Here is an 11,388-nt window from a genome sequence, read left to right on the forward strand (position 1 = left end):
ATTATGCACCCCTCCGCTTCAATTACAAGTCGATGTACCCTCAGAGAAAAAGATAAGAGAAGTTTCTCAGTTGTTGTTGAACTGTTAAGCGGACAGAAAATTCCTCGTTTTGCTTGAAACAAATAGCTATTCAGCTCATTCAATGTGAAACTATTGCAGAGAATGCCAGATACCACAAATAATGCTAAGTTCATACCCTCTCATTCAGGCACAAATTTCTGGATGCCATTCAGATACCACAAATAATGTACCAAAAACTTGTATCACGTCAAAAGACTTGTAGGTTCCAGTGGCTCTTTTAACATTTTATATCAGTGGCCAATGAACTACCACATATATTGGAGCAAAAACAATATAATTTTTTCTGTGTGCATGCTCTTGCACTTCATGTCACTCACTAGGCAACCCCCTTTTTTTTTTTTTTTTGGCTTGCAAATTTCTGTTCTCCTGGTTCTCCATTTCACAGAGGCACATAGGAGAATATACAATAGTAAAGTAAACATCTTCTGCCAAAGCTAAGCCGCCAATGGATGACTTTGATGAGAAGCATTAAATCTTAGCTTTCAAAATTTAATTTTGATCCCAATTACACAGAAAGACAAGGTTTACCACCTTCAGTGCCCTTTAGCAAACAGTGCGCCCATAGCAGATTGACGCAATGTACAGATTTTTGGACCACTTTTCCTGCCAAAGAAACAATTTACTTGAGAACGGCTTTAAGGGCAGTAAATAGGAAATAAAGCACACTTTTTCTTCTTTTTAATTACCTTCACATGGGTGCTTGGGAAAGCAGACGTGCGTAGCGTCTCTTGAGTCTCATCCATCATTTTTCGCCTCGGTATACTCAATATGAAGGCTGCTTGGTCAGCAGTAGCAGCCATAGAGGTTATTCTGTAACCGCTCTCCCAACGCCTGTGAATTCCTTCACTAGGGTACAGGAAATCAAGCTCCACAACCTAGCATCCAGAAAGGCCAGTACCATGAACTCTTTTAGACATGCTGATAATTGGGAAGGCACAACAAAGTTAATTGAAACTTGAAGTCATGCCATACCTGTTCAGAATATCCCGAGTTTCTAGACATTACAACACCCCACCGACTGCCAGCAGTAGTCATGGAGGTGACATGGAAACCTTCCTTCCACTTCTTATTTATCCATTTGAATGGAAATGACTCGCTCACTTTGTAAGACTGTTGGGTATAAGGAGTTCCTAGACGAAAATAAAACAATCATTTAGAAACAATACAAGGCAATACACCAAGTGAATAATAAGAGTAAATCGCATTCAAAATGTTGATAGCAGATAAACAAGGGAAGACTATCAAGCAATGATGCCAAAGTATAAACAGGGTAACCACACAACCCACCATCAAAAATAAAAACGTTTACAGCTACACAAAAATCCATTTAGAAAATAAAAAATTTGTGTGGCTTGCCGTTGCCCTCAAACAATGTAACGAATGAAAAGAAATGCATATAGGAACAGATTCAGAGGCTCGGACAAATTTTGCTGACCAACCTTTAGACATAACAACTAAAGAACTTCCATTAGCAGCACCAGCTATTGAGCTAATGTAATAGTTCTTCTCCCACTGTTCCATGATCCAATCCTAATTACAGCCAGAACATGTACATTCAGAACAAATATCATCTCGCGGAGGAGTAAAAAATGGTCATGGCCCAAAATCATAACTAACCTTATGCAAGAAGACAGCTGAAAGCTCATACACCTGAGACGAGAAACCAGTTCCTGCATCCATGATAAGGGCCCAAAGATTTGCAGCCGAGGCCACACAGCTAATGTACAGACCATCTTCATTGCCCTTGTCTACATGCTGGCGAAGTCTTGAATCTGCTACATTGTAGTGATATCTGCAAATCCAATAATATAGACCATTATTGGTAAGCAAAAAACAGCTGAAAACAATTAAGTGTTACCATTTGGCCGAGTCGTTGTGTGAATAAAAGTATATGAAACAATGCATGATACTATATATACCATAACGTACTTAATGAAAGTTTCATCAACCCGATTAAATAAATCAGAGACAACTGCCAAGTAAGGCCATACTCAAAATTCCTGTACAGATCGACTTAAAAATTTTCCACAGCAGAAGAATTCATGCACAGAAAATCATCAGATTCAGAAGAGAGAGAAACAAATAGTAATAATGAAGATGATGACTATTATTATTAAATACTACGCATCATCATCACCATTGACCACCTTACACCATAAACTGTCACTCCATCCAAAACATACAAGAAAACCGAGAAAAGATATGATTTTGAAAACATGTAACATTCATAATGACATAATTAGGTTCAAATCTTTCTAGGCAAAACCAAAATCTGAGTCATTTATACTTAATTTTGCCTTGTGGCACAATAGGAATAAAAGCAACACCTACAAACTACTGAGCAATCAAAAGACAAGAAAGAGATTGTGCGCTCTTACATTTCACCCTAGACTAATGATTCTATAGATTCCTGTCTGAACCCAACAAGGGAACAATATGAAAGGGGAACGAGAGATAAATAAAATAACCAATGAGAGATCTATGGAATTGATAGACAATAACATAAGAAACACGTCAATTGATAGAACACTTCCTGCTATGGTTTTCCATCAAAAGCAAAACACAAAATGGAATCTCAGTTTCCATTGTTACGAAAGATAACGAAGGGAACGACACAATACAAAATTCAGGACAAACAAGAAAAGAAATGAATAAAGAGGCCATCAAGTGAGTTCTTTTAACAGAAGAACGTCTTGCACATTTTCAAGTAGGGAAAATACTTTCTCTCACACACTCCAAGTGAAAGGCAAATCAGTAGTATCACTTTAACGTACATGAGTTCTTAACTCCATCAATAATTAGAAATTTATTAAATCCATCATGGTAGAAAAAGTCCCATCTGGACAAATCATACAGCTGTCATGACAAATGACCGCTGAAACATATTCCCTAGCTAACTTCATAGTTGAAATCATATAGCTTTGAAATAAATCTTTCTCAAACTCAAGCACCATGGTTAATAGCTCACTGCTCTTCCAACAAGTTTCCAGAGTCGTAAAAGACCGGAAAGATAATGAACAAAGAGGATTGGATGTCTATGCCTGGACTACAAACAAGCATGGCTAAGTCTGAATTGTATGCTGCTGGAGTTTCTCAGGAACAGTTTACAGAAAGTAGTACTGGTTTTGGTATCAAAATGGGAAGGCTACAGTCTTGGTATAACTTTGATATCTACTAGACTACAGCAGATTGTTACCTATCCTTAAAAAAAGTTACAAATAGAACACAAAATTTGGCAGTGAGGAAGTTATCTTATGCAAGCAGGCTCACCAGTATGAAATCTGTTTTAAATAATTTGCTTGTTGGGAAGTACTTTTATTCTTCCAAAATTGTTTATATAAAAACTTGAAAGTACACTTTGTTTATTGTGGTGATCTGGAGCTGAGTTGAAACCTACTTCTGCCAAAGTTAGAATGGAGTTAGTTCGCAAGCCAATAAAAGCAGGATTGGGAGTAATAAAACCTGGAGACTTGAAATAAAGCTCTTTGATGCTGTCATACTTTCCGCTTTGGTTTGTCCCAAAATTCATGCTACCTAGAATGGATAAAACTTCTCACCCTACTTACAAACTTATGCTCCATCTTGTCAAATGAAATAAATTTCAGAAACTCTTTTGGACCATGTGGCTGTTCATTGTAGCATTGTGAAGGAGTTGAACGGTATTATAGTCAGGCTGGAGAAACATCATCAATTCTCATTACTATAAAGCATTCCTGAGGGAGCTAGATTTCCCTAGTTATGGTCCTCTCCTTTCACTAAACTTTTCTGAATCAAATAGATCTGACGTTTGACAAATGGATACTTCTCTGAATCAAATGGACTTTACTAAACTTTTAGTTACTAAAAGTTTAGTAAACACATACTTTTCTGAATCAAATGGATCCCTGCAGACATTTTCACATAAAGCAAATATTTGCCCCCAAACTTCCAGTATTAAAACATAGTCATTCAGGCACTGAACTCTGTTCAACCTTGAAGCATTCCCTATGTGCCAACCTAGACCAATTCGAGTTTCTCAGTAGGAAATGATTATGGGACTTTGTTAAATGCAAGCCCAACACAAATTGAAAAAAAAAAAAAAAAAAAGCACATAAATAGCACCTGACTAGCAAAAGCGTTTCCAGAAATCATAAATGGTATGTGTATGTATGTCTTAGATGTATATCATACATATAATTCATGTTAGAAGACCTCTAAAAGGAAATTAGTTGTGAGAAGGAAATTTGGGTACGTGCACATCGCTCAATTTAGTTAAGTATGTGTTTTACAAAATTTCATCTGATGTTAGTTACCAAAAGCAAACCATAACATCTACAGAATAATAAACTAGCAATTAGACTTGAATGCTCTTACTTCTATCTCATTCATTACGATGTGCCATAAATTCTGCTTAAAGTCCTACGCAGGTGACATGCATGTTTCCCATGAAAAGCCATATTGAGGTTTTTGTAACTGAAGTATATTAAAACTCTTAGCACAGAAATTCAGTCAATATCTTCCATCTCCTACTATTGTTCATCAGAAGTAAACTGCCTTGTCTGCCTACTTCTCCAAAAAAAACAAAAAAAGGCAAGAAGAATCCACTCTTTCAAAATTAAATGGTTGAAAGATCAACTCTACTCAAATACTGATTGGTCATGTAGAAGTCCAGAAGGCCGATTTGCATGCCATGACAAATAAATAAAAAAATATCTTACCGTTGCTTCATCGGTCGCCGTGCATTATACACTGAGATCCACTGGGTAGCAGGGCTACCCAGTCGTACTTTCTTCTTTGGTTGCTCATCTTCTTCCAAGTTTATAAGAAGCCTTCCCCGTTTCTGCCCAACCTGACCACAGTGAAAAAATAACAAACTTGATATATTAGGGCTTTAGATAAATGAAAGAGTACAATCACAAACGGAGCAATCCATATAAATAACCTTAAGGGCTCCATCAATTCTTATTGGTCTCAGCGTTGTGCATGGTTCAATAAGACTTTCAAAGAAAGATATCAATTTTGAATAATTCGGCTCCTCGTCAAATTTCATATTTGTCACAGCCTCAAGAAACTGCTTGAATGGAGCTGGGCAAAAGCAGCACATCAGCTCAGGAGAAGTTGCCATTTTCTTCTTACAAACAAGAAAACTTTTGTTGTCACCCTGTCGTATTCCAAAATAGAAAATAAGAGCAAGATATAATTAACTTCATCTAAGCAGAGACTTAAAAGGGAAAAAAAAAAATAGGCGCCAGAATGCCAATTCACCTGATACCCTTGCCAGGGTAACCTTCCCTTGATGAGAAATATCAATGTGTATGCCAGTGACTCAAGATCATCCCTCCGACTTCCTGTTCGACCCAAATGTGCATGAACACTAGCATATCTTATTGTGCCCCTGCGAGAGAAGGTTGTTAATAACTTCTAAGCAACTTGATTTGGTGATGCTGCTGAATTCAACATACCTGAATATGTCTGGCCTCTGGTCATAGTCAACATGCTGACCAGATGATGCATCTTTCCACCTAGAAGCTGATCAACAATGTAATGACCGAGAAGCAATGATTAGACATATAAACAAGGGAGGATGCTGGAAGTAAAATCTAATGCTTCACAATAGAAGTTGCAAGTGTGAGACAGTGAGGAAGAGGCAGCAACAAACCTAGACCAAGATCAATGAGATATAGCTTCTTTTCGTCAGGAGTTCCAGGTTGGCCAAGTAAAAAGTTCTCTGGCTTCACATCTCCATGAACAAAACTGGGTGAAGGTATTCACAGTTAATAAAACCAGATAAAAAGTGGAAGCTAAAATGGAGTAATAATCTAATGAATGTTGTCTCTAACAACCTCACAGGATAAAGAGGTGGAGCGTGACAAAAGATCACATGAACTCACCCTTTCAAGTGAAGCTTTTCGAGAATAGATATTGCCTCCACTGCAATACAAGCCACCATATTTGGTGACATCCTGTTGCAGGTGCCAATTGTTAGAGCATGATTAGCATGCACAAGCAAAGAAAATCGACGCATCTGCTTTCAAGAGTGATGAAACAAAACGCGCTTGTATGTGCACGTGATTTTGTATCTTTGTGAGTGTGTTAGAGAGAGAGAGAGAGAGAGAGAGAGATTCTTTTTTCTTACGATTGTCCTAAAGAATTCCAAACGTCCCAAAGACTAGGTCCAAGCATGTCCATGACCTAAAGTGTGCAGTTATTAGCATAGGTACAGCAACAAATCCTTATCCCAAAAAAGTAAGCATACAAAATTTACCAGAATGTAAAAATCTCCTTGACGTCCCTTGTAATGAACCCCGGGGATCCCATAACATCCATTTAAGGTGCTGTTCAAAAAAAGGGCAATACATTTAAAGAACAAGATGTAGAGACTGAAAACTTTGATCAGCCAGATGAGTAACATCAAGAAATAACAGCAAAGAGCTTACTTGTACACCTGCCATTCATAAGGAGGACCATAATTGCAGCCCTTACTGTTCCGGTGCTCAAACTTAAGTCCAACCTACAAAAGCAGTCACATGAGACACTGTGGGATATAAGAGATCAACTACTATATGCAGCCACCAGTTACATAATGATACCTCTACCGCATCAGGTCCTGTTCTTTCAGTGTCACCACTAACCCGTCGGCCAACATAGACTTGGCCAAAGCCACCCTTGCCTAATTTCCTCTCAGTCTTGTATATAGGAGAGTTACCCACTTGTACCTGTTCAAAGCAGCAAAAGAAATAACATGAGAATACCTATTAGGTTATACCATGATGTTATCCAATCCAACTTATGAAAAGGAACAATCAAGAAACTCTTAAAAAAATAATAAAAACTTGGAAAAAAAATCCTGCAGTCATTTTATGGAGCAGAATAGATAATTTCAAGCAGCTTCAGAACGACTCGCTTGATAGCTCGTTACTCAGACTTCTGAGTTCTGAGAACTAAAAATTTGTAGTAAAACAAAATGAGCAAGCAGGAAGATACCCTCTCTGGTACCGGAGTTGTGCTTGCTTCCTCTTCGGCTCCCAGTATTTTGTCAGCACTCCCACCATCCATTGCAATATCTTTGTCTGCAGCCCCCTCAACTCTATTCAAAGCAGGTTCCACGGCCCCGGGCGCAACTGCTTGAGGTAGAACTTCACAAGGTGGCTCTGGGTCTAAATCAATCAACCTAATCCCTCTGCCTCTACCAGCGGCGGCTGGCCTGGCAGGTGTTGCTGCTGAAGGCCCTTTAGCTACAGCTGCAGCATTACCTCTGCCTCTTCCTCCGCCTCTCCTCCTGGTTCTGTTCTGAGTGGGTTGTTGTACGAGCCAATTTTCCTCTTGAAAAGTGGGTTGAGCAGCAGGCTGGAGATCACCAAGCCGTTTCGATCTCCGCGCTCCACTACGCAGCTCTGGCATCGTCACCCATGCAAGTCACGTCAACGTGATTCCCTGGCCTTTCCTTCAGAATCTTCACTGACCCAAGAAAGAAAAACAAGTGCTTGAGTAAGTGACTGCACAGAAAAGATAAACCGCCTATAATAGTACATAAAAGCAACAAAACCATTAAATTCATAAAGCATACACCAATGCCAAAAGAAGCAGACACTCAAATAGGAAATCTTGACTTAAACACGTAAAGATTGGATCTTTTGCACATTTGAAACCCACACAAATAACCCCAGGTAGTTCTTAATTACAAGCATATCACTGAACGGAGAGAAGCCTATGTTTTATCTTATATCCCAAAAGGTTAATTCTAAACATGCAAAATGAAGCAGCAAAGCAGAAATCTGAGAAGCTGCCATACCCACAAAGGTTCAGTCAAAATGCATGTACTAATAAAGGAACATTGCATTTCGAAACTCTAATAAGAAAATCTTTTGGAGCAAAGAAGCAACAGCATTGAAAGCAAGTAAAAACGCTGCATGCAAGATTTCTTGGTTCTGCTGTATCCACTGCCTAATTTCGTCTGAACTCAATAAAATTATATTCAAATAAACAATGAGGAAAAAAAATTGCAAAAACGCAAAAAAAAAAAAATTTTTTTTTGAAGCTCACAAAAAAAAACATACTACTACTAGACATAACAGGAAGATCAAAAAAGTAATTAATAAAAAGTAAAGGCAAGAATCGCAAAGGAAAAGTAAAAGAAAAAAAAGGAAGCCTCCGATCAGGATGAACTCAACAGAAGAACTTGAACCGATCATCGGATAAGGTATAAATTGAACAGCAATCATCGCACATTGAAACCAGCATGAAAATAAAAAGAAAAACCGAAATAAGCCAAAGAAATTGAGCAGATGGATCGTACCTGAGAAAGTGGGAAAAGCAAGAGGATCGGCGAGAAATCCCAGAAAAAATGAAGTGGGATTGATGAATTTGAAGGAGCGACGAATCAGAGATCTTGAGTAGACGCAACCCTTTATTTATCTGTAATCTAATTGGGATTATTTCTCGAAAAGTTGGAATTTTTAAAATTAAAAAAAAAAAAAAAAAGAAGAAGAAGAAGAAGAAGAAGAAACGGCAAGGGAAAAAGGAAAATCAAAACCTTATCAGGAGAAGCTTATTATTAGTATTAAGCAGCAGCTTTCCCTGGATTATCAATCCTTGGTTTTATTTATTAGTTATTTATTTATTTATTTTTATTGGTAACGGATGGTGGAAGAATTGAGAAGAGAAAGAGAAGGGGGCTGATGATGGATAGATCATCATATCATATAGATAGATAGATTAGATAGAATGGGTTAAAAAAAAAAAAAAAAAAAGAAATGAAAGAATGAAGGGAAGGAAAAGGAAGGGGACTCGTGAGTGCTGCTGTGGCTTTGTTGTTGTTGGGGGAAGAAGTAGAAGTGCAAGTACGTCTCCTACTAGTAGTACGTTGGATGACTGTGTAGATACTTATACTGTGACTCTGTGAGTAATATGTATATCTATTATGTTTACCACTAGTGCTCTGTTACTTTGGTATTTCTCTCTATTTATATATATATATATATATATATATATATATATAATAACAAAAGAGAAAATGTACTTTTTCTGCGCTTAAATTGGGACATTTGACAAAAGATAATAAACCCTCTGGTACTTTGGTATTAGTAAGTAGTAGGGTATTTCTCTCTATTTATATTTATTATTTTTAGGTATATATATATATAGTAGCAAAAGAGAAAAAGTGCGTCTGCTGCGCTCGAATTGAAAGATTTGATAAAAGATAATAATTTCTTTCGAATCCCTTTACCTTTAATTGTTTCGATCATTTAGAAAGTTTTTGAATTTATAAATTATATATTATTTTAATATTTAAAATATATTTAAATAAATATTTTTTAAACAATCCAAATAAACAGATCGATTCTGATGGATTTTAAATCTTTTATTCAATTATTCATCAATCCAAAACAAAACCTAAAATTTGTAGTTTATTTTTTTAGTACTACTAATTACCAATAGGTTTCGAAGGTTGGATCAAAACTATTCAACTTATTATTACACTTAAAACAGTGCATGAGTTTAATATATAAGAAAATTTAAAATGACACCAAGTTTCATGACTGCAAGAGTTGTTATGTGTAATCAAGAAAGAAAGCTAAAGCAACAGGAAGAAAGATTGATTTTTTTTTTTTGTACTGTACGAAAAGACAGCAATAAAGGAAGCAGTTTGTGTGAAATGTGTAATGTGTAATGTGTATGTGGTGGCCTCCACCAATTTGTTCACACACGCTCGTACATTTGTGTACACACACATACGTTTCCATATGTGTAAATCATGAGTTCTTTTTTTTGCCCTTTTTTTTTTTTGTTTCACGACAAAGGTATATCTTCTCCTGAAAAGTATATATGTACAGACATGAGTACCATAATAACAACGGAGTAATCAATAATATTGTAAGATTACTTGTGTGGTGATGTTGGCTCACAAGTGATCCTTGTTAAACTTGGTTGGCTCACAAGTTTGTAAGATTTGCACCATATGGCTCCTTATTTGGTGCTGTAAATTAGGGGCTTTTAGCCACTAAATTAAGGCATCCTCTCAAGAAAGTTTAATTTACTTTTTAATATATCATTTTTTTTCTTTTATATCAATAAAAATAGGAAGGGCATAAACCAAGTATATGTGAACAATGGATCATTTGCACTTTTAAACTATGGAAGGAGTTTAGTCACCCATTCTATCGTAGAAGTTCGACATTTATTTGTTTTGATTTGCATAACACTTCGAGTAATTTACAATTTTGTAGGAAGAAAATATATAGGTATAAGTTAATCCAATATATGGGTTTCTAATAAGTAAATAAATATGTGTAAATAAAACTTAGAAAGTTCTTCCACTAGGAGTACAGATGAATGAATTTTAACCGATCTATTTGTTATGTTGCTTGGTCAAAACTTGAGCTTACGTTGACTGATATAGCTGAGTTCGAACATCCAGGTTAGCTTGACGAGCTTGAGAATGGTCCCTATATGTGAGGCTGAAGTGCTCGTCATGCTTAATCAAACTCAATCGATTTTCAAATGTAATTATATATTTTGATTTTTCTGTATTTATTAGTGTAAATATGTATCATATCCCTTGTATAAAATCATATAAAAACTTTGTTGTACCACTTAAGCTTGATTGAGTTCGAATTAGCTAAAACTAAGTGATCTCAAACTCGCTTCAGTAAGTTAAAATGAAATTGAATTTGAGCTCAAGTATTTTAACTTCAGCTAAACTTGAAACTTCAAGTTTAGCCTTGACTCAACTAAACTTGCGCATTGTTCAAACTTGACTCAATTTGTTTGCACGCTTAGGTCCACTGGCAATTATGGTATTATTAATTGTGGCACCTTATGAAAGTTGTGTCTGTATGCCTTTATATGGTAAGCTACAACAGTAGTACTTACGGTAATGATTCTATAACTTCTACGAGTTTTTATGTAGTTTTTTTATATTTGTTTAATGATTTTTTTAAAAATCATATGCAATATTGTGGAACAAATTTTTAGAAATTAAATACTTTAAGGACTATATTAACTTAAGTTGAAACATGAATGACCAATTTTAGCCAAGATTAAAAATTTTAGGAACTGCATTTTTAAAGCATTCAAAAATTAACAATAAATCTATAAGAGATCACAAATTTCACAAAATAAATATAAATAGGGAGGTAATTTACACACATAATGAATGTATGCATGAGACGAGGAATAAATTAGTACTACATTAATCGCACATGATAACAATACTACCAAATTCTCGCTTTTCTCAACTGCTAATAATAGCAAAACTCCCTATTTATAAATTAGATTATTTGGTAAATAAGTCTTGACAACCACAATAAATCACCCAATAAAACACCA

At 36.0% G+C, this 11,388-nt stretch overlaps 1 protein-coding gene across 2 annotated transcripts; it reads right to left on the reverse strand.

The window, feature by feature from the left end:
* Positions 1 to 203: 203 nt before the first annotated feature.
* LOC113694682 (casein kinase 1-like protein HD16) lies at positions 204 to 8,911 on the reverse strand. Of its 2 annotated transcripts, XM_027213535.2 has the most exons (18): positions 8,594 to 8,881; positions 8,357 to 8,482; positions 7,045 to 7,513; positions 6,651 to 6,776; positions 6,498 to 6,571; positions 6,326 to 6,395; positions 6,197 to 6,252; positions 5,952 to 6,023; positions 5,720 to 5,814; positions 5,523 to 5,589; positions 5,326 to 5,455; positions 5,003 to 5,221; positions 4,779 to 4,909; positions 1,699 to 1,873; positions 1,521 to 1,611; positions 1,054 to 1,211; positions 768 to 956; positions 204 to 684 (listed from the first exon to the last, which is right to left on the reverse strand). In XM_027213535.2, the coding sequence occupies exons 3-18, from the start codon at positions 7,459 to 7,461 to the stop codon at positions 625 to 627; spliced, it is 2,130 nt and encodes a 709-aa protein (XP_027069336.1). In that variant the 5' UTR covers positions 7,462 to 7,513; positions 8,357 to 8,482; positions 8,594 to 8,881; the 3' UTR covers positions 204 to 624. The 2 variants fall into 2 exon arrangements, with proteins under 2 accessions (XP_027069336.1, XP_027069335.1); XM_027213534.2 differs by having other exon boundaries at positions 8,357 to 8,911.
* Positions 8,912 to 11,388: the final 2,477 nt, after the last annotated feature.

Source organism: Coffea arabica, chromosome 6e (genome assembly GCF_036785885.1).
Source record: "Coffea arabica cultivar ET-39 chromosome 6e, Coffea Arabica ET-39 HiFi, whole genome shotgun sequence".
NCBI lineage: Eukaryota > Viridiplantae > Streptophyta > Magnoliopsida > Gentianales > Rubiaceae > Coffea > Coffea arabica.